Source organism: Galeopterus variegatus, unplaced genomic scaffold (genome assembly GCF_000696425.1).
Source record: "Galeopterus variegatus unplaced genomic scaffold, G_variegatus-3.0.2 Scaffold1684, whole genome shotgun sequence".
Classification (NCBI taxonomy): Eukaryota; Metazoa; Chordata; class Mammalia; order Dermoptera; family Cynocephalidae; genus Galeopterus; species Galeopterus variegatus.
In genome coordinates this window covers 208,239-232,125 of record NW_007727795.1, presented here as the reverse complement: position 1 = coordinate 232,125, position 23,887 = coordinate 208,239, and the positions used below count along the sequence as shown (strand labels likewise).

The 23,887-nt window shown below is 43.0% G+C and overlaps 1 protein-coding gene across 2 annotated transcripts in view; it reads right to left on the bottom strand.

The window, feature by feature from the left end:
* Positions 1–23,887, bottom strand: part of MED27 (mediator complex subunit 27) — a 212,896-nt gene that overhangs the window by 31,544 nt on the left and 157,465 nt on the right. For both annotated transcript variants that reach the window (XM_008578426.1, XM_008578427.1), the window contains exon 5: positions 2,717–2,824. In XM_008578426.1, the coding sequence (XP_008576648.1) occupies positions 2,717–2,824 (108 nt within the window). The remainder of the gene's footprint in view (positions 1–2,716; positions 2,825–23,887) is intronic.

Sequence of the window (23,887 nt, the reverse complement as noted above, 5' to 3'; positions counted from 1 at the left end):
AAGGCCACTACTGCTGCTGGAGGCTGCTGCTGCTAGTGCCCCCGGGACCCTCTGCAAGGCTGCTGCTGCTGAGGAAGCTGAGGACTGAGCTCATGTCATCTGCCAACAGCTCCTGGAATCTTTCCTAATTACCTAGCATGGACCTGCGTGTGAGGGGTCTGGTGACCCAGTCTGTACAGTGGGTTTGGAGGCTCTGAGCCCTCTTACAATGTAAATAGAAACTTAGTATAACTAAAATAAAACAACAGAACAGGCCTTTACCTGCCCTGCAAAGGAGACTAGATTTTATTCTGCATGTCAGCGTTTTCAGAAGCGTTCTGCAAAATGCTAAATGTCACAATATTCTCCAAGAATAAAGGAAGAAAAATTTGGTGGCCAAGTAAGTTAAGGAAACACTGCGTACTATATACTCTTGAGAGATTCATAAGGCACATAAGCCAACTTAAGGCTCTAGGAACCTCTACAGTAAAAAAACCTAAGAAACTTTCTCTCGCCTACAGCTTCGCAGACTTGTTTGACCCTGGGCTGCTTTGTGCCTAACAGCTATTAACACCTACTTTCCCACTTTGGGGAAGGCTGCTTTGGGCAATGGGGAGATGGTGAAAAGCAAGAGAATCACACGTGTGGCTGTGTTATTTTAGGAAGACAGCTCTGGAAGCCAAGTGAAGGACAGACTGGGAGGGAGGTAAGACTGGAGACTAGAAGTGAGGCGGCTAGTACAGATATTCAGTTCAGAAATAATGAGAACGTAAAAGGAGGAAAGATGGACAGGAGGGGCCCAATTTGAGAGAGATTTAAGCAGGAGAATTGCCAGTACCCGCTGACAGACGAGCCATGGGGGATGAGGGGAAGGAAGGTTTGAGCAATTAGACGGGGTACGGTTAACCAAGATAAGGGCAGGAGGAGAGAAACTGAAGTTAGGAAACATGTTGAGTTTAGCTTTAGACAGGCTGAATTTGAGAAACATCCGGGGAGGGGAGGTCTGACCTAGACACATCACATGTCATCCCTGTGTGGGGGCCGCAGACGAGGGGTGCTGGGGGAATGGGCCGAAGGAGAAAACGTGGGGAAGACGGACAGGAAGGAACTATCTGAAGCAGCTGAGGAGTCATCAGACAGAAGTTTTAGCAGTATACATATGAGACTATTTTCTAATCCCCTTGTCTTAGCATAGGATAAAAATAGTACCAGTTATCACTGAGTATTCATTAGGTGGCAAAGTGCTAAGTGCTTTATATGTATTATTTGGGACACCTTCAGTATGGGGCAATTAAATAGAATGCTAAAAGTATCAGGCAAAGTCGGTAGAATCTCCACTCCTTAAACTCTAAATTCCGTGTGTGCTTTACTTGCACCCTGAATTTGGCAACTCTAGTAGCATGGCCTTGATTATTCCTTCACTTTCTAGGTATTTGTTCTTTATCTCCCCAATTCACTTAAGCCCTTGGTGAGCGAGGGCTGTGTTTCATACCAGGTGTGACTATAAAGCTGTCAACCCTGAGAACGCCCAACAAGAACGGCATCTCCAGGTGCCAACCGTGGCCTCTGCACGAGGGCACACACCGCTCCCGCGCTGCTGCTGCTGATCAGCACTGTGGCGCCTCCTCCTGGAGCCGCCTGTCAGTTCACGGGCCACGCACACAGGCCACGCTGCCTGACCACCCGCTTACTCTCCACGCTTGCTCCACAGACATTTGAATTTTCCAAAAAGAAAAAGGAAATCTGCCCTCGTCAAGTGATTTGTTGTCAATTGGGAGACTTAGGAGAACTCGGCAAAGTCCTTGGAGTTCAAGCAGCTTCTCACACAGGCAACGCTCATGCAGAATGTGGAAATGCTGGGTTACTTGCTCAAAAACCTCATGACATCATGGGCCACACCTCTTATAAAACACGCCGCTTTGTGCTAAACCACATTTATCACCTTTTTTGGAAGAACATTCTATTCTCATTATAACGTGGCCGTTGGGTGGTAAATGCTGGTACTAACAAACTTTAAAATTTTAATAAGATTCATGAGAGAAAGAAAAGCTCTCGAGAGCGGGGGAGACGGGCTTAGTGCTGGGTGGGTATCTCGGGCAGTGTGCTCATTACACTCTGGAAGCAAACACAATGAAGGCTGTCAGCTCTCATGAACATCCCCTGCTGCTGTCCATAGAGCCATATGGAAAGTGCATGGTCAAAAGAAATTAGGGGTTGCATGGGTGAACTTTCCATGAAACAAATCCCCCATGGCAATAACTTTCTTCTTTCAATAGCAGTACTCAGTATGTGCCACTGCAGATAAGCAACTTCCTGAGGGCTACTTGTTAGTTTCATGGAAAAAGAGCATCATCAGGTTGTGTCAAACTAACTTGAATTTTCCTCATAGTTCTAGGGAAAGCAAGCTGCTGAACCCTGGGCTATTGATGTGCTGCTTGACTTGGAGAAAAAAATCCATTTCCTCAGAAGACATGTTTAATGAGGCAACTGGGGTCTAAGGTGATAAATTAGAAATTCAACTAAGGGCATCAGGCTTAGAGGAAAAAGTAGAAGCTTGATGAAAAATGCAAGCAGAGAGAATGAGATGTTTTTTTGTAAAATGTTCATTTTCATACAGACAAATTATGTTGACCATTTCAGCTATGGTGGCTAGTTTTTGATGTCATTCATCTGGGACTTTACTTCATTTGTTCGGGATACAGAAAATAAGAGAAAAACAAGACTCCAGAACACTTACTTTGCCGTCTTCTGTGTAGACATTCTCATTATACCCCTTTACTATTGTTCGATCAATGAACAGGCTCCGCATGACAACAATCACTTTCAGCACCTTTCCCAAGGTCACCTGTCAAAACATGTGCATGCAAACATGAAAGCTTACACTTGAACATGCAAATCACACAGATTTGGGCAAGACTATAAGAAGAAATGATCATCTGTCCATCCTGTTTCTAAGAGATGCACCAGAGGACATTCTGTGGGAAGGCAAGGTGCTTACCCCTGTGCTATTTATCCTAAAGCACTGAGAACAAGCTCTCAATCACAGTGAGTTCCTCCTGTAATTACTTAAAGATGTTGCAGGCCTCAACCCATCTAACTACTCTGAATTTATATTTTTGGCTTATAAATTATCAACATAAGTTTCATATGTTTACCTATCTACTGGATAAAGTAAAAATTTCTTTTCCCCATCCCCCCACTCCATTTTAAGATTTTCTTCTTTGAAGGCTGGGATCCTAAAATTATGGCATTCTAGGATTTAGTGAGCACATTTGTTTTCATGCTATGTCATAGCCCTATATATATATCCATGGAACATGTAGAGAGTACAGTATAGAGAGTAAAGGCAGGCACCAAATACCCCTCGGCTGAACTACCTATTTATAACAGCTGGTAAACAGTAAAAAAGCAATACCAAATAAAGTCCGAAGGTAAAAAAAAAGTAGCTGAATTTTATTTCCAAAAAAGAAACATGATCCTGGAAATACATTTAAGTGCTTTCACTCTCTTAGAACCTAAGCACGTATTATCGGTTTAAAAAAAAAAAAAAAAACTAAACTAAAAAAAGTACAGTTTCGTATATGCCAGGGAAAGAGGAACCTGCTATACTTGCTGGAATAGGCTCAGCACCAAGAACTGAAACAGCACCTTCCTTTCTTTTAGGGACTCGCACAACTCTTCCCATATTTTGCTAAGCCTCTTCTTTTCATTTCATAGATGAGAACCTGGAGGCAGACCCAGCCCAGGACCCACCCAAGGCCCACGGTCAAAGGTTGTTCTGATGGGGCTGTGACATCACAGAATTAGCTGACAGAAAGCCCTGCTGGTCTGCATAAGTGCCTCAGCCCCAAACAGCAGTCCTGATCCTTTGACCCCAACCTGTTATGAGTTTCTGGAGATGTCACCTTCGACCATCCTTTTCCTTTCCCCCTTCCTGGCTGTTTTTCAACTGACTGTCTTCAGTAATAACCAGCTCTTTCCTTGATTAGTCCTGGGTATCAGTGAACACCCCAACATCTGCTTCCTTCAGTAACTTTAAGTGTTGGGTTGATGTCTCTATTTTTGTATGCCTAAATCTGTACAAACTATAAACAGGGAAAGAAAAAGATATAGATTTGTTTATATTTAGGGAATGCTAATAAAAGCATCTTATTTCTGTACAGTACTTTAAAATGTCATCACATCATATAACATTCAATAGGTCTTTTTTTTGGTAACTAAAAATTACTACTTGTTTAGATCTCCACACCAGCCAGCCTCCAGAAAAAAAAAAAAAAAGAAAAAAACCCTACTATTTAAGGGTGCCAGTAAACCACAAAGGTAGGATCAGCAACTCTGTCTTTAGTTAACATTGGAAGGGAGGGAGAGAGGGAGAGCAACTGCATTACAGTTTTGTAATAATAAGCACTGAAATCAACCGCCTCTCACTAGGCTAACGCGGAGGCAGGTCCAACATATCTCCTCCAGAAGGGCTAGTTATCTAATAAGCATAAATAACCAAGCAGTTGTTTCCTAAAAACACCAAAGCCTAGCTGACTTTAACTGATAAATTGCCTTAGTAATTTAAGTTTCTTAAGATGGATTTCAGAAACGCACTAAAGATGCCAGGATTTTTTATATTTAATTTTGTTTTAAAAGTTAATTTTGGTATTTTAAAGTTAACTAATATTCAAAAAGCTAAAAAATAAATGTTTATTATGGAAAAATTTAAAATGAGAGAAAAGAAGATGACGATAATTATTCATAGTCTTCCCATTCAAAGATCATCACCATTAACACTGTCAGGTACCTATTGCTTCTTAGCCTGTTGGCTAAGATCAAGTGTAATGTTTTCAGGTACTTCTTTTCAATCTTATTACCAAAGATTTACGGTTTTTGAGTTTTTGAAAGGGTTATAATTAAAACTATATACAAGGGTACTTTAAAAAGTTCATGGAAAAATAGAATTAAAAGATAATACAAATCTTTCCACAAACTTTTTGAAGTATCCTCATATATAATTTCAAATCAAATTTTCACTTAAAATGATGACATGGGCATTGTTGCACATTGCTATGCAGTCTTCAAAAGTCGCGTGACATGAGCACGGCAGTCCGCTGAATAAACACATTCTTCTTTAACCACTCTCCTACTGGCAAGCATTTAAGTTGCATCCAGGTTTCCCCTCATATATATTTTTTTCTAAGATAAATATTGTAGAAACCCCTGATATAAATGTGGTGCATGTGAACTTTGTTCACAAAGCCTTCCCTGTGTTTGGGATTATTTCCTTACGAAAGATCTGTGGAACTGCGATTGTGGGGGCAAACGGTACAAATATTTTAAGGCTTTTCATACAATCTGCCAAACTACTAATCACAAGGGTTATGTCAACTGGACAGATAAAAACACAACTATTTCATTCCATTCTTGTCAGTAATGGGAGCTGTTAAATCAAAACAAAACACAGTCACGTGTCGCTTACCTACGGGGATACATCCTGAGAAGTCACAGTGAGGCGATTTCATCCTTGTGCACACACTACAGCGTGTACTTACACGAACCCACGTGGAATAGCCTACCGCACACCTCGGCTGTATGATATGGCCACTGTGGTATATGCCCCACCAGAAGTACTGACTTAATTGATGTTTTAAAACCTTTTATTATGGAAGATTTTAAAAATATACATAAAAGTGAATAAAATAGCATAAAGAGCCCCCTGGATCCAGCCACTACTCTTGGCACTCTGTGTCACCTCCACCTTCTTTTCCTTTCCTGTGGTATTTTGAAAGAACCGCCACAGTATCATTTCATCTGTAAATATTTCAGTACTTCTAAAAGGGCTCTGAAAACAAAAAAGCATAACCACACGCAATCCTGCATCTAAAACAATTCTCCAATATCATCAAACATTCAATTCAGTCAGTGTTCAAATTTCCAAGCCTCATGAATACCATTTTTTAGAAAGTTTGCTCATATCAGGACCCAAATATGGCCCACACGCTGCGACTGGCTGACATGTCCACAAGCCTCTAAGCTAAAGGTGTCTCCCTCTCTCGCCCTCCCCCACTTTACTTGTTGAAGAAACTGGGTTATTTTCTACAGTTTTCCACAGTCTGGATTTTGCTGATGGTGTCCCTGCTGTGTACTTTAACATGTTCCTCATTACTCTGTACTTCCTGCAAATTGGTAATTAGATGAGACTTAGGTTTGATTTTTTTTTGGCAAGACTATTTCTGGGGCTGTAGTAGTTTATGGACAGTCAGTATTGTGAAGTGCTGCTCTGGTTTACTTTTAGTATCTTTCAAATCTGTAAAGCTCTATGAAGTTTGCCAATTCTCATTTTTTACAAAGTCAAAAGGACCCTGGTGGTTGATTTAAGCTGGACAGGCATAGAATTATGGCTTTTCGAATTTTTAATACAGTCATAATGACACTATCTATATACACAATTTTGAAGCCTAACATTTTGAGGCTTTGGAATCAGGTCTCAGCCCCACTACCAGAAGGCTTGGCCCAGTTACCTACCTTCTCTGAGCATCAGTTTCTTCCCGTCTGAATGGAGATAATGATACCTCCATCTTGGAATGACTGTGAGAAGCCAACGGGACAATGCACCGATGATAAGGGCTGGCATAGGGCCTGGCACAGAATAGCTTCTCAGGGGCAGCTATTGTTACTTGGCCCAAATTCTTGTTTGGACTTTGCAGAGGGGAAACGATTTCAAGCCAGTGAACATCAAAGCTGGGATAAGAACTGTCGCTGGCTCCAGCTCAGTGAACTTGCCACTTAGGTTAATCTTCCATCCTTCTATCATATCTGTGGCTGAAGGGAAGCTGCAGGGCATGGAAGGATGAACCAAACTGTGGGGTCTGATGCATGACTACTGAGCAGAGAGAGTCTGCAAGCCTGAGGGTCAGGCAGTGTGGGGGAAGATGTGGAGCTTCCAGCATGGCTGATCTAGCCAAACCTCACTAACCCCAGAGACAGCTATTTAGTGTGAAGTTCAAGTCCTGCACATGCCACTTGCAGGCAGCGTGACCCAGGGCCAGTCAGACAACTGCCTGTGTCTGTTTACTCAGCTGTGAAACGGGGAAGGCCTGCTGGGGAAAGGAGAGGAGACAACCCATGTAAAGCATGGCTAGAAGCATGGCTTTGCTTCCTCCAGGGCATGGCGTGGAGAAAGGTAGTGTGAGCCCTCTGAGTTCTGCCATCACCACAGAGCTTAATGCACGTTCTCTAACGTGCTTTCCAGCTGAACCTCACTCTGCAATGATTCAGATGCTCATGTATCTGGAATGTGCCAGTTTCTAATGTATCTGGATGCACCAGGGTATAGTGACCTTGGATTTTGGATAGGCCACTATGCCAGTGCCTCATATACAGGCTGATGGGCATCCTTCCACCAACTAGCTGATGCTGGCCCCAGTCAGAAGCAAAGCACCCACTGACAGGGGTGATAGGTCGGTTCTTGGCAATTGCTATGGGATAACACAGATAAAAGCTAATGCCATCTGGTAATGGAGCAGGCTTGCTGTTGCCAAGGTAACACTTTTCTATATACCCAGCAGCACATTTCCAAGGAGCTCACTCACTACTCTTCCTGCGTCTGGCCCAGTGAGTGTTCAAGTGGCACACTGTAAAGAGAGTGAAGGGAGCACTGTGTGCTTCAGAGCAGCAGCCAGGGTGCACCTGAGGAGGAAGTGGGCTTGGCCTCCCACGCTGGCCATCACCCTTCTGGGGAGGTGCACTCAGACATGCTGTCACTATCCCATCAGGGTAGCTGGATTCTGGGCAGCTGGGGCTGAAACTGGTGGTCTTCTCTTCGTGGTCTTGCAGCAGCTGCCCACCAAGCTATATTCCACTAACAGAATTTCCCATTCACTGGGGCAAGGCAAGTTGTAAGACAGGAAAGAAAAAGTGGGAGGAAAGTTGAGGATAATAGAAAAAAATATTTAGTTCAGCTCTGCCACTAACTGATGTCTAACAAAAGCCTAACAAATCTGGTGTTTGAAATGTTATCTCTGCTGGTAGACCATGTGAGCTTAGGTGAGAGAAGCTGATCACTTAAAACCTTATTCTTCCAGAGCTTGTGAGGAAAAAGAACTGTGAAACTGAGCAGTATCTGTGTCTAGGATTCAGGGGAGGTGAGCTGACCAAAAGCAGACACCAGGACCAGAAGGCATCCCTGACCGGGCAGAACGCACGGGTATGGGAGGTGAAGGGGGTAGCACAGGATTCGTCATTCAGACTAACGGCTGCATGTCTGAGCCCTAAGGTGGGGAGGGGGGTGTGTCATAAAAAAGAAAAGGCCAACTATTCATATAAAGCCATCCACAAACGTTACTTTCCACATACAAACAAGGTAAAAGTCTGATAAGTAGGTACACTTAAGGGGTCTGCTGTAATTTACATAATGGTTTTCAAAGTATAGTTAGAAGGAAAAGAAGAGAAAAGAAAGGAAGAAAGAGGGAGAGACAGAAAGAAGGGGAGAGAGAGGGAGCAGGGCTGGGAGGGAGGGAGGCAAAGGCAGGCACACCTAAAGGAGGGTTAGAAAGGGTTACTTATTGCAGTAAGTGATGGTATTATGTACAACACCGGGCAAGGACATTGACTCAGAGAATCATAACTGTAGAGCTGAAAGGATTTAGAAGTCATTTTCTTCAACTCTCCTATTTTTAAAGGGGTAAACTGAGGCCTAGGGAGGTTAAAAAGTATAAATATGGCTCCCACCTTAAAGGAGGTGACAAAGCTGACATGTGCCTGATGTCACTGGCAGCTACCTAAGCGTTTCATCCCATGCGGCTCACGGCACACTTTGGGGTCTCGAGGGAGGGAGGGCATGGCATTGTCGAGCTGTCTGGCACGATCAGAAAACGATTCTGTGCCTGCCCAACTTACTGCATGTTTTAAAAGGGTGCAGTTGGTGCAGAGAGGAACAACCCCAAATGGTGATCCATGAGACATTCCTCCAGGAGATCTTAGAGGGGGTTGTGAAAAATGTTCAGTGCCACCCAGGCTTTCACTGGCTCCTGGGTGTCTTCCCTCCAGATAGTGCAGAGTCTCCCCTTTGCTCTTTAACAAGGACAGGTGCATGCACATGGGGCTGCAGCTCTCTCATTTCCATTTTCAATAGAAGGAAGCTGAAGTTTCAAAGGATTTTAGTCCAAGGTCGCTGCTTTTCTGTATAGGGACAGAAGCTGCCTCTTGCTGTTTCCCCACCTCCTGCCTGACCCACTACCCCACATGGGTGTCAATAATCATAAGTGATGGTGACCACAGAGCCTTGAACCATCTAATCCTCCAGCCACCCAGCAATCTTCTCTGGGACTCTGCTAAGTGGCTCAAAACCTTACTTTGCAAGACTCCTGGCTTCCCTCAAAAATGGCTTTATACACACACTCCTGACCCCATCTGTAAGACGCTAATAAAGTGCTCGCTTCATCTAATTTTAGCGGTTTTTTAAAAAGTTAGCACTCTGAATTCTGCCCAGCTGCTGGGTATGTGTAGTCCTGACAGAGCCATGCTGGGCAGAATTGTTCTCTTAACAGCAGGCCTTGAGAAGCTGCAGCAGCAAGGGGGACGAGCGAAACTGCTGTTGCTTCTTTCCAGGAAAACCGTAAAACTGGCTATAGCCAAGAGAAAAGCGAGACAGATCAGCTCTGAAAGGCTGCAACTCTGGCAGAGCCGGGCAGAGAAGATAAACTGTCGCACCTGGGAAGAGGAGGCCACTAGCTCTGCAGAGAGCAGGACAGTAACCAAATCATAAAAAGAAAATGGGGCTATGTGACTTGGAAATCAAGAGGTCAAACTGAGAGACTATCAAAGATAAAAGTGATGTCCATGCTGAAGGTCACTCATTTTGCTCAACAGACCGGATCCAGTTGTGCCTCTGGTGACAAAATGCAATGCCATGCAGTGTGACAGAAGAGAGGAAAAATGGAACCAGGAAGCAGCTCCCACATATGGACTAGATTTGAGATACAAAGTCGTTACAGCCCCAAGAGGTGAATTATGTTTTTCCTTTTGACAAGGACCCAGGAAAAACATCTACCCACAAGTCAGAAAACGAACTTACCAGCAAGGCAGGAGAGCAAAGAGTTACGGTTACGGGGTCTGGGCTGGGGCTAGATCTTGGCTCTGCCCCTTCCTGGCTGCGTGGCCTTGGGCAAATTACTCACCCTCTTTACGCCACAGTCTTCTCACCTGTGGACCCGGGAGGCAGTGCCCCCATGTGCGTGGGAAGTGCTTAGCACTGAGACTGAATAATGGCTCAGCCAGTGATCAGACTAGGTTATTCCCTGCAGTCCCCTTGACAGCGTGGGGTAAGAGCCAGGGCTCTGAAGCCACAGACCAAGCTCAGATTCTGCCTCTGCCATATATGGAGCAACATGACCTGGGAAAAGCAATCCTTGTGGGCTTTGGCTTTCTCATCTCCAAAATGGAAGCCTCCACAAAAATTGGACAGCCAGTGCTGGCAAGTGTCCAGAAGAGTCACTACTGGCACCCTGTGGGCACTCACTGCACGGGAGCAATGATTAACATCACCGTGGTCATTATTTTTAATAATTACTAAACACCCTGCCTCATAAGACAAGGTTTATTTCTCATGAGGTGGTTTATTTCACTAATGAGTGAACTGGAATCACTTCCTAATGAACCAGCAACGTTAACAGTTCAGGCACTTAGTTTTCCTTAACTCACTCCTCCCTTCTAAATTCAAGACTGTCCTGGTTAGCGGGGAATTTCATCACAGAGGACTTACCCATTTGCCAAGTGTCACTAAAAGGTTTCATGACAAGGAAGGGTTAAGAAATAATTTTCCATTTCACGTTATAAATAGAAAATTCTTCCCGATCTGCCCACTTTGTCTCCCTCAACAATAACAAACAAACACTGCCACACAATGCGTGGGGACCTGTGCCTCCTCATCCCGGACCTGGGCTGCCTCTGCGCTTCCCTTGCATGGTTACGAAAAATCCCCTCTCCCACTGTCAAAATAAAATGAATTCATTTAATTTGTAAAACATATTCAAATATATAACATATGGCCCTTCCAGGGAAAGAGAGTACAGAGCTAATGCCAATGCCTGCACAAAAAAAAGGGCGTCCGATTCCAGAAAGACCTTACTTGAATGAGGCAGAACACAGGTTAACTTGACCAAACGGTAAGCTACTGTTTTCTGCAAACTGAAAATGTTGAGTTTCTCCTAAGATATTTGAAGAGGAGTCCTTGACAGCACACACCTTCTACCTGTACTTTGTACTGCACGTGACAGTGATGAAGGCCACCTCACACAGAGTTCCCATCTTGCTGAAAATACCTGCCAGCCAGGGAGACAGCTGGACCAGGGGTAGGCATCAGATCCAAGGGTAACTCCACACAGTGGCCTGGTATGGGAGGCTCTGTACCATATTGGCTAGGACAATTAAATAGCCTCCTTCCAGAATCTGGACTGAAGAACATGGAGAAGATTGGGAATGGGAACCCAAAATAGCACTACCACAGAAGGAGGTCATCCAGGAAGGGGGTGGGGGAGAAGAAGGGATGGGGAAGGAGAAAGGAGAGACAGACAGACAGATGCGCACCGTAATCTAGAGCCACCTTGGACTGTAAATGGCTGGCCCTTTCAGTTCCTTCCTTCCTTCCATCCACCCAACAAATATTTGTTAAAAACATTTGTGTGCAGGCTAGGCATTAAGTATCCAGAGAGATAAATTAAATAGTTATTCACAGAGCTAACGGGCTAATGGAGGAGACAGGCAGCAAATAAGTGTACAATTTAAATAAAGAAATATAAATTGCAAAGAGTTATGAAGGAAATGAACAAAATGGGGACAGCTTAAAGAGAGATTATTTAGGTAATACCTATGTGTGAGAAAATGACATTTAGATCTGATCATTCGATTATTCACTTGTTCATTCATTCACTCAAATATTTAGTAAGCACCCACTGTGTGCCAGTGTTGTTCTAAGATTGGAAGTGGAGCAGGGAACAAAACAATGTCTGCTGTCATGCTAGTACATTCTTGGAATGGGGAGGAGGTTGTGGGCAGACAATAAACAAACAAAAATATGAACATAGTCTGTGTGGGGCTATGAAGACAATAAAGCTGGACAAGGGGGTTGGCTTAAGTTTGGTTGAAAGCTACTAGGTAAGACTAAAGTAGTCCACAGCAGGTGCTGGGGGAGGGCAGGCCAGGTGGAAAGAGAAATGTGTGCAACGACCTGGTGTGCAGGGAACAGAAAGGGCGGGCAGGCAAGAGAGTGGCCTGCGCTGGGCCAAGGCAGGCCAGGGGACCATGAATGGTCTGTGAGGCTCTGATAAGGAGTGTAGTTCTGTCTGGTGAAATGGGAAGCTGCTGCAGGCTTTCTGCAGAGGAATGACACATCTGACGTGTGCTTTGAAAAAACACCCCTGGCTGCTTTGAGGAGGGATCAAGAGAAGAAACGAGGAGACCCCAAGCGGGGATGACGGTAGCTTCAGCTAGGGCGGTGGTGGGAAGGAAGGTGAGAAGCCAGAGGATTTAAGAATTGACATCATTTGCTGATGGACTGTATATGAGAGGTGAGAAAAAGGGGGAAACTGTGGAAGCTTCGGGTAAATGGTTCTGTTATTTATTGAGATGAGGTAAGGAAGAAGAGAAAAAAAACAGGGAGGAGGAAAATCACTTCCTTTTACTAAATTTAAGATACTTTTGAAATATCTAACTGAAGACATGTTAAATGGGCAGTTTAGAGACCAGGACTCACTACCGAAGGCTGGGCTGAAGATTTTATGTATGGTTTTATGAACGATCATAGCAGGCCCTCTTTTTCAAGGTGGCCTCCATGAATCTCAGATGAGCTGAAGGCTAATCCTACACTCACACACCTGAGCAGCGCCGTCTCGGCTCTGCGGTGCTCAGGCATACTCTTCTCCAAAAGAGAAGGGCCCGTGGACTTAAACAGGAACTGTCGCCGTGATAAGACAGATTCAAGTCCAGGTGAAGGTTGGCCCCACATAGATCTGCCACCTGCCACTTGCATTAGAATGGTACCACAGGGCCCTATGTGGCAAACTTGGCCCTATCACATCTCTACTTCTTCTGTTGATACTGTTAGGCAGCATTTGGCTTTTTAATATTTCGTCTGTAGGATGTATGCCAACTTGACCTTGATGTAGAAAATTTTAATTCAGATCAATATGTGGACAAGGTCACTTTAAAATCCAATTAATATGAATGGGAAAATATGCCCCACAGTTCTGTGAGCTGAAAATGGAATAGTTGCAAGTAACAACAACAAAAGAGACATCTACACAACCCCGTTGGGCTTCTTCTATGTTTGATAATGCGGGAGGTAGAATACTGAAAAAAAAAAAATTTTTTTTTTTTTGCTTCTATTTAAGTTAGTTTAAAATTAAACTGTAGTTTGTTTGAAGAAATACATAAAATGTACTGAAAACTGAGTTCCTAAAGCCTGATTTTAAATAAATTAAACCCTGGATTTCCACTCACCCAGAAATCCCTAGAGAAATCTAATGCTTTAATGTAGTTTGAATAGTAGTAATTTGCATTTATATAGAATACATTTACAAAACTATCAACAATGATAACCATAACATAAGGGGAAACTGAGGCTTTGGTGCTTAAGAATCTTGTTTATTCCCACAAGCATCATACAACCAGGATTCGGCACTTCCTTCTCAGATCTGCCTCCTCTACCCTCATTTTACTCCTGATTAATGAGAAAATCATATTTTATACCAAGAATTAGAGAGTAACGCAACAAATGATAGGAGTGTGTTGTTCCCGGGTTCTTCAGTGTTGTTCTCTTTTCTTCTGTTTCTTTGCTATCCCATTTGGAATCTCAGCTTTTCTACCCTTAAACCAGGTTAGAACAGAACATAAATGATTAAGCATCTGCCCAAAGAAGACAAAATTGCTTTGTAATTGTCAAGGAACAACTGCAAATTTTGTAAAATTGGAGTGTGATATTAGGGGTGCCAGTGCAATATCATAAACCTATTTCTCAATTTATTCTTCATTTGGATATTTGAAAAAAAAGGAAAAAAGGCTGCTGAAGGCCTGGAACTGAGTTCTACAAAGAAAGTCCCATATTTTGCATGGTTTTTTCAGCATCCTAGGGAATCCTCACTGACTTGAAGTATAGATGTCCTGCAGTGCAGGGCTGAAAAGAAAGTTTCCTCCTAAACACAGCCAGCTGAGGTCACAAGACAATTGTGTGAGTGTGTCTGTTCACCTTTACAGATTACATTGCAGCAACAAATTAAAGCAGCCCAACTCTGCAGCCAAAGGACAAGCTGCTGCCTTGCATCATGTCTGCTCTGTCCTCCCCTCCTGGACTGGTTCAGAGGATCATTTTACATTCTCCTTTCCTTGAAATAACACAAACCAGCAGACTTCCCATCTGCCCCCCCCACCTCCAGTTACCTCATCTGCTGCTAGTGTTGATGCTCTTCACACACTCATTATTCTTTAATGATGCCTGTTTGTAAATAGCAAGATGGGATGCAATTAAACCATGAGAGGCTAAATAAACACACATACTAATTAGGATCTTTACAAGAGACTTTTTTCATGTATAGACTGAAATTTACCTTTCATTAATCTAACTTAATTGCAATAGCGCACCAATAAAGAGTCAACACAAATTAAGTGCTTTAAATGATTTCCCCATATTAAGGGTAAGCAAGTGATCCTTCCTTTGGGTAACAAGCCCTGATCTGCAGGAGGAGGGGACTAAATGGGAAAATGTGCCACTAAGCACTAGGAAAAGGATTTTGGCAGTAAGATAGGTATTGTACCATTATCAGAATGGTAGCGCTTCCGATGGCCAAAGTTATTTGAGCTCAAGGTCAGAGGTTCAAAGTGCAGCCTCACCCCTCCTGTGAGTCAACCAGCTCTTCTCAGTTCCATGGCAGCAGACATCACCTCCTACAATTGTCAACTTTCTGTCACTGGTTCCAAGAGAGAAGGAGAAAGGGTTTGGATTAATCCGTTCAAATCCATTCCCACTCCTAGAATAATAATGCCCAGGAACATTTGCTTTGTGGCAAGGCAGTAGATATTTCTGTCTGAAAAGGACATCTGTTATTTGCAGGAAAAGAAAAGTTCTTATGTTTTAACCTTTGACTCTAGAAGGTGTGAAAGATTACATACATTTGTCAAGTGACTTGAAGCAGAATATGATGGCTTATCAACATTAGATGTAATCTTTTAGCAAATACCCCAGGGCACCTAACAATTTATTCATTCAACAAATGCTGACCATTGGTAGCAGGTGCTGTGTCAGGGTCAGGAAACCACTGTAGGAAAAATGTCACTCTAGAACACTTTCCATCTTTTATATATTTTACTTGTCCTTCCCTAATCACTACTGCTAATCATCTATCATCTTCCCCTCGTCATCTAATATAGACATGCATGGATATGCAGAGGCCTCAACTTCCCTCCGGTCCCCCAACTGAGCCAGCAGCAGCACTGGCTTGAAACCAGCAACTCTGAAAAAAAGTCAAGTCCTGAGGGTTTAGAGGGGCAAGATGGCTGAGCCAGCCCCTCTGAGGAACTGACAGTGCACATTAACCTACACAACCGAGATATCACTTAGATTCTTGAGTTCCTAATTTTAAACTAAGTATTTGGCTTACAGCTCAGTGTTGATAACAACCATGGTTAAGGGTTCGAATTCTTGTACCAGCCAGCAGCAACAACAACAAAAAAAAGTAAAATAAATATTTGGGAAGTTTTCCCTTGACATTTCCCAAAGTGTATTCTATGAAAAGGGGGTCTGTGGTCAAATATGTCAAGGAGATAGTGAATACAATCGTGAATACAATCTTCTCTTGAAGATTTACAGTGTACACAGGCGCATGAAGGCTCTGAAAAGGGCTGCAACTAGGGAACATGCTTAACTTTGTTTAACCAGTGAGTGCTTCCTAAAGTTACTGTGCATATTAACCTCCTTAAGAATTAGTGTTTCAAGAAACCCACTTAGGTAGACAGTTACGTTAGTATCAGGAAAGAAATAACTTGCCTGTTCAGTCATAGCAGCCTGGATCCTATTTTCTCAGTTTGACACTAGACTGTATCTCATTCACTTTCCACCTCACTCTCTGTGGTAGAAACCTGCCAGCAGGGCTGCCCCACTCCTTTACCCCAGGGCCTGGAACCCCCTGAACCTGGTTCACTGTGCAACACACCAGCAGAGGCGCCACGGAGAGACAATGGTTCCTTGACAAGCTGGGGATAAAAATTTATCAACTCTAAGATATTTAATTGCTCCCAGTTGAAGACCTCTCAAAGATTCACTCTTAAACTTCATTTTTATGATTACATTATAAGTCTAAAAAACCTAGGCTTGTAACAGCATCACCAACAGCCCTCACTCTGGTAGATCATATATAAAAACAAAACAGAGCTAAAAAAATCATTCCATGTTAGCGAGCAGATGTCTAGCCCATTTGCAATTAATACGACCCACTTCCATACAATCAGACTGCTTAAAATTCCTGGAACAAGATGTAAAAGTTAAGATGCAAATGTTCTGATTTTAATGAGAATGAATGGAAACTATAAAATCCTCTCTCCCTTTGAGGGTAGGTATAATCTACATATAAGTCCCAACTGCACACTAAATTTATCAACAAAACAATCATTTGATAAAGCCTGTGTGAAGGAAAAAATAGAACTGGGAAAGTCAGAAGTATTTTCAGAAAGCATTGCCTACCAAAATTAAATTTTATCAACACCATTATTCTTTTAAAAAGCTTTTTTAAAAACTTAACTTATTTCAATACATTTCCCCCAGTCACCTACATGTACTAGGAGTTTCTTGTATTCTTTGAATCCATGTGACCTTTTCATGGATAGTGGCAGAGTGAGACAGAAAAGACCAGGACTTTGGCATTTCGTGGATCTCACTTCAAATCCCAGCTTTGCCACTTAATGTGACCTTGAACAAGTTACTGAACCCTCTGAGTCTCAGTGTTCTCGTCTATAAAATGGTGATAACATCTTGTTATCTTGTTGAGGGGTTAGTGTGAAAATCAAATAAATAAGCATATATTAAAGGACCAAATAAGAGTTCCAAGCTGTTAGCAATTTTCAAAATAATATTCATGGTGGAAGTGGCATACTCTTCTAGGATCAAAAGGCAAATCTCACCATCCATTTTTATTTCTCCCTGCTTGGAAGACCCGTTTTTCAGCTTATGGAAATCTCACCCCTTCCTTGATGGTCCTGTGAAGTCTCCCCAAGAGTCTGTATTTTCCCTAGGTATCAGTGGGCTTCTCAAGGTGTGGACCCCAGCCCAACTGCATCTGGATCAGATTACCCAGCTCCTTCATCCACTTAGTCTGGGGTGAAACAGACTCTTCTCACAAGCACCCAGGGCGGTCTAACGATTCTCTGATTCTCTGAAGCATGGGCATGGTGCCCACATGGGGCGGCACTCAGCCAGTCTTTGTTGAATTAAACAACAACAGAAAGAACTTTAATTCTTGAAGCACTTGTTCATACCACTTGTCTTCATTCATTCATCCAATGACCCTTAAAGCAGTTCCTCCTTTGTGCCAGCACAGTTCAAAGCCTCGAAGATATAAGGAACAAGAAAGAATTTGATAAAATTATATGTTTCTGGAGGAGCTCACGGTTTAGCAAGGGATTTGCTTAAGTATGATAGCAGAGAGCAGAGACCAGACACTGACTCTTTTTATCTTTTGTGACTGGCACAAGCCCTGTGGACACCAGGCACTCAAAAAGTACTCAGTAATAATGATGAACAAAATCAAGACAGTATAGCTTCAAAGGTACAATAAAATTCTTAGAGATCTGGTAGTGGTTCAGAGACATCCACAAATGGGAGGCCGTGTAGCATAGCAAAATGCACATGCACTTTAGAGTTAGACTGACTGAGGTTAAATGTTAGCTTTGTTGCCTACTTGCTAGGTGAGCAAGTAAGTTCTCTGCACAGAACCTACTCAGAGGGCTGATGTTTTGACATGCAAAACAGCACATTCATTTGATAAACGCTTACCAGGCTTTCAGCATGTGCTGGGCACTGTTCTAGGCACTGGAATACAGCAGTGAACAAAACAGTGTTTGCCCTCATAGAGTTCGCATTCTACTGGGTGGAGATTGACCACAAACTGAGAAACAAATATGATGGGGAAGGACTAAATTGCACAGGGTCTCAGAGATCACGGTAAGGACACCGCTCAGTGCAATGCGAAGCTTTCGCATTCTACTGGGTGGAGATTGACCACAAACTGAGAAACAAATATGATGGGGAAGGACTGAATTGCACAGGGTCTCAGAGATCACGGTAAGGACACCGCTCAGTGCAATGCGAAGCTAGCGGAGTCTTCTGGGCAGAAGAGTGACATTTCAAAAGTAGCACCGAAACTGCAGTGTAGATGAAGATCACAGAGGTGCAGGGCAGAAGCAGAGTGGCCAATTGGGAGGACGGTACAACAACCCAGGTGAGAAAGAATGGCAGCCTGAAGTGGGGCGGGGGGTGGAGGTGGTGAGAAGTGAAGGGATTATGGATAGATTTCTAAGGAAGAATGCGCGAAACTTCCCAACGGATCGACTGGGGGCAACTCCAACAACTCTGGTCTGGGCAACAGGAAGAAAGCTTGAGCAGCAAGTGTAGAAACGAAGTGGCGATGTCAACAGGCAAATGGACGAGGCTGAAGTCTGGGGAGAGCCTGGCCTAAGGATGCACGCTCGGGTGTCATCAGCGAATAGAACATATTCAAAACCATGGGATGTATGAGGTCACCTAGGGAGTAAGAATAGACAGAGAAGGGACTAGACCACGAACTGAGCCCCGGGACATGCCAACATTTTGAACGGATGAAGAGGAATCTGTGAAGGAGACTGAGAAGGAATGACCAGCAAAGGGGAGGAGATCCCAAATAAAGTGTAGCTAATATTATGATAGTTAATTTTAAGGCAGAATCCAATAAAGTCCTTACTCCAGTATTCTGTTTGACAAGCCTCACATCTGTAATTGAAAGAACTGGAGAAACATGGACGCACTGTAAGATAAGCATGATCAACAATGAGTCACCTTAAAAGCAGACACAAGAACTGTCACCACATAATCTTTTTTTTTGTTTGTTTTTCGTGACCGGTAAGGGGATTGGAACCCTTGGCTTGGTGTTGCCCGCACCGCGCTCAACCAGTGAACGCACCGGCCATCCCTATATAGGATCCAAACCCGCAGTGGGAGCCCCGCTGCGCTCCCAGCGCTTTTGTTTGTTTTTCGTGACCGGTAAGGGGATTGGAACCCTTGGCTTGGTGTTGCCCGCACCGTGCTCAACCAGTGAACGCACCGGCCATCCCTATATAGGATCCGAACCCGCAGTGGGAGCACCGCTGCGCTCCCAGCGCCGCACTCTCCTGAGTGAGCCACGGGGTCAGCCCCCACGTAATCTTAATTAAAAGTATAACTCAAGAATGGGGGTAAAGGACAAGTATTTCCATCCTATGTTTGATAAATGGCCTCACATTATTTACAAAGGATATTTGAACAGAAACAAAGGAATTTTCTTATATTCACAATGTTTAGGATCAACACTTGATGCAGTAATCAAGTGCATGAACAAGGCCTACAAAATTTTGTGATGCTCCACAACTGTCTAGTAGAAACCACTGTGTTCCCGCTCCCACTGTCCTCATGCCAGCTGTCGTTCCTGAGCTCGCCAGCAGCTGGCACAGCTGTAAGCTCACTATCTGAACCAGCCAGGCAATACTCACAACAGCCCCACCAGGGAGGGCTGCGATCAGGTCCATTGCACAGAGGAGAAAATGACGCACAGAGCTTAAGTGACTACTCAAGGGTACACGGATAGAAATGGTGAAGCAAGGATTCGAACCCGAGCCGCCTGGCTCCAGAGCCTGCACTCTTATTACAGTTTGCTTAGAGTCAGGTTGATTATGATGATGAGAATAGTGACAATGACTACGCCCATAACTAGTATAGCACAATTAAATTAATTTTAATTAAAATTCCATATCTAATTCAATATATAATTAATAATACCATAGAGCATATTAGTGTAAACTCATACTCACCTTTTAATTCAATTGCCAACAGAAATGAATTGTGCACGTCACTTTTATTAAAACCAAGCAACTGTTTTATCTCAATGCATAGACACAATGAAAAGATTAACTGAAGGAAAAATTAACTGGGCAGATTGGGATTAAGAAATAAAGTAAAATACCAAGACAAACTGCTTTTAAAATCAGCTGAAGATTTAATATAGCTCTGGAAGGTTTCAATTATTTACATGCTTGGTCTATGCAGTGTAAATCCGGGCTAATGAGATTCAATTGCTGTGTATAAATCTGAATCAGGACAACCCAACTGTCTAAAGAAAATAGCGCTTGGGCTCCTATGTTATATGTTAATAATTCTTCAAGACAAAGATTATGATTCAGGAAGAGTAACATCATTTTTGCTGCACATTATTGATTGCTGTGGGTGTGGAGAGAAACGACTCAATTTGGTCAAATACAAAGTCTGAGACACGCTGCAAGGGGCCCAGAGTCTATTGATCAATACTGTTGTTCTTCTAATAACAAGACCAACAACAATAGTTTACATTGCCTCTTTGTCCTATGAAAATTATGAAGTCCCAAGAGAAATTCTTCTTTGTAAAGTTCCCTGTGTCTAGTGCCAAGTGCCATACAACACTATGTATCGAAGTGGAACACAGTAGATGTAAATGGGGACTGGACAGATCCCAGCACCTTCCCTTTAGGATCCTCATGAAGGCTTTGTGCCCAGCAGCATATGATATTGCAGGTACTGTCAAACGGCATTTTAAAGCAAAGTGATCCATCTAAGATCAATCCACAGAACTTATGTACACAGTATACCCCTTTTGATATAGGCATTAACAGGGCTTTAGGGGCATACGGGAAGGAGGGGGAATTAAGGGTAGGCTTCTTGAGAGATGACATTAGAGCCTGTAGTGGACTGAATTATGCACCCCCAAAACTCATTGAAGCTTGAATTGTACCTTCCATGTTTCATGTATTAGAAATTTAGCCGCCACTGTGACTGTTAAGAAGGTGGGAAATCCTATTATGGTAACTGAAAGATGCAGCCTTGAAGAGGTGATTGGACTGTAGGATCTGTGCAGTAGTGAATGGATTAAAAATGGTGGTCGGGGGTGTTATTCTGAGGACTTTAAAAGAAGAAGAGAGTGTGTCTCTCTCTCTCTGCTTCCACCATCTTGCAATGTGAAACCCCTGGGTCACTGTTGCTACCACCAGGTGGACTTTGGACTTCCCAGCCTCAGAAACTGTGAGCAATACATTCCATTTTCTTTATAAATTACCCAGTTCCAAGTATTTTGTTATAAGCAACACAAATGGACTACTACAGAGCCCAAGCTCAAAGAATCACAGCAGTGTTGTCAGAGGAGTAGCAGGTGGAGATGGGTGCCATGGGCAGAGGGAATAGCAGGTACAAAGCACAAAAGCAAACAAGAATGAGGGGTTTGGGAATCTGTGGTTCCTAAGGAGTCTCTGGAAAGAAGGAGGTATTTTTGCTTGTCACAATAAGTGGGGAGAGCTACTAGCATTTAGCAGGTTGGAGCCAGGAATGTTAAACCTTCTGCAATACACCAGCCAGTTCCTTACAATGGGGAACTGTCCCATCCAAAATGCCAATTGTACCTCTACGGAGAAACATTAGAGAGTACTGAGGACGCCCAGGCAGAAGAGGAGAGAGGTAGGAGATGAGGTTGGAAAGATAACCTGAGGCCAGGTTATAAAGACCTTGTAAGCTACTGTAAAGAGGGGGGCTTTATCCTGCAAGCAACAATGAGCAACAGAGCAGGAGACTGGCATCTTTGGATCAATCACTCTAGTGTGGAGGATGGAGTGGATGAAGGCAGAGTGTCTAGACCAGGAGACCAATGAGAAGGCTGCAGCAAGAGCTCAGACAACGGGAGACGAGCGCAGTGAAGATGGGGCAGAGGGCTGATCTGAAGGTACGCAGTAGGGCTGACAGCACATCAGAGAGAGTGTACGTGACACTGAGGACAGTGATGGGGATGCCCTCACTGCTAGGGAATACGATTTGGGGTTATCTTTCACATAGTATTAGATCAATAAGCATTTGTTACAAGAATGAAGATAAGTATTAGAATAGAAAGATGTCAAATTGGGGACAGGGTGTAAGGCGAGTAGTCTGGCCTGAAAACAGATCCAGTGGTGAATAAACCTGAATGAGACAATCTTCCAAAAAAAAAAAAAAAAAAGGTTAAGGTAGTGGTGGCCCTGTGCCTTCACTCAGCCCACTTTTCTGTTGAACACACATAGTTTCAACCTGCCTCAAAAAGGCGAGTGCTACCTGTTTCTACCAGACATTAGTTTCTATAATGTATTCAAAATATTTTAAAAGTAAAATTCAATAAAACTCCTTTGGAGTTGGAATTGCCTTCTCCAACACTGGAATTTACTACTGCAAATGCCAGCCTAATGAAATATACCTGTTAGGGTTGACAGGATGTGCTTTCCAACTCTTTGGGACAAATGCAACTGAAACGTGTGGAGGAAAACTAGAGATCTGAAATATGGGCTTCCAAGGATATTATTAGAAATCATAAGAGTCTGATGATCATTGGCAAATTAGCATTTTGGGGGAAGGGGGACAATCTCAGGTGCCTAACTAGGCTATTGTGAATTTAGACTAAATATTTTGGGGGAATCTCAGGGAAACTCTCAATTATCATTAAGTCCTAAACATATATTTATTTGATGGATATAAGGGCACCACTGCCTCTGGGAATGATGGTTTGCATTAACAACTAAAGAAACTAAAGAAACAACATATGCTTAGTAAGTAGTATTTGTAAAAAAGAAAGAGAAAAAAGAAAAAGGAGAAAGTATAAACTCCTTGAAATTAGTTCTAAGAAAAAAAAATTTATCCTTAAATTTGACTTGGTATGCTTTATCAGAAAATAAAAACTATGTAACTCAAAATGTTTTCTTTATGCCTTAGCTGTCAGAAAACTGAAAAATAGATTTAGTGCCCAAGTATTTTTTTTTAAGCTGTTCCACTCTGGTGCCTGAAAGCATCAATTCCTGCTGTTCCTTTATGTGGCCATTATTTTTAAGAGTAGTATCTCTCACACTGCTTTAACCTATAAGCCACCAGAAATTCACCCGGAAATGAAGTACAAGCATTCCAATATACTGAATATAAAACAAGAGTACAGAGAAGGGAAGCTGTAACACTGTATAACCAGAAAGCCTAAAGAGAAAGGACTTACTGTGTGAGTTAACGTCTACGACCAGTGCTCTTAACTTCTCTGGGAATTAAATGCCCTTCCTAAAACCATAGGCCCCCTCCTCCCTCAGAAAAAGGCACACAAGGACATCAACACACAAAAAATTATGGGGTTCAGAGATTTCCTGCAACCTAACCATTACCTTCCAGGAGTTCATGGACCCAAGGTTAAGAACCCTGAGATTAGGACAATAGCAATTGCAAAAGATTAAGTAGAAATAGGATAAGGGAACTCCCACAAAATGATATTTTTAATAGAATACCCCATCTACAAAGAATGTGAATCGCTTGCCTCTGAAAGATAAAAGTCAAGTATGGCTTTGGCGCACATATTTAGACAGAAGCACTGCACATATTTTGCCTAAGAAACCTCAGAATTGAGTCGTCCAGAAGAATCTCTGAGGCCATGACTCCCTCCCTATGTCCCTAATATAGTTTCCCATTCTTTTTTTTTTTTTTTCCCCTTTTTGTCTTTTTTACTGACCGGTAACGGGATCGCAACCCTCGGTGTCACGCCCATACCGGGGACCGGCAACGGGATCGCAACCCTCGGTGTTGCGCCCGTACCGGGGACTGGCAACGGGATCGCAACCCTCGGTGTTGCGCCCG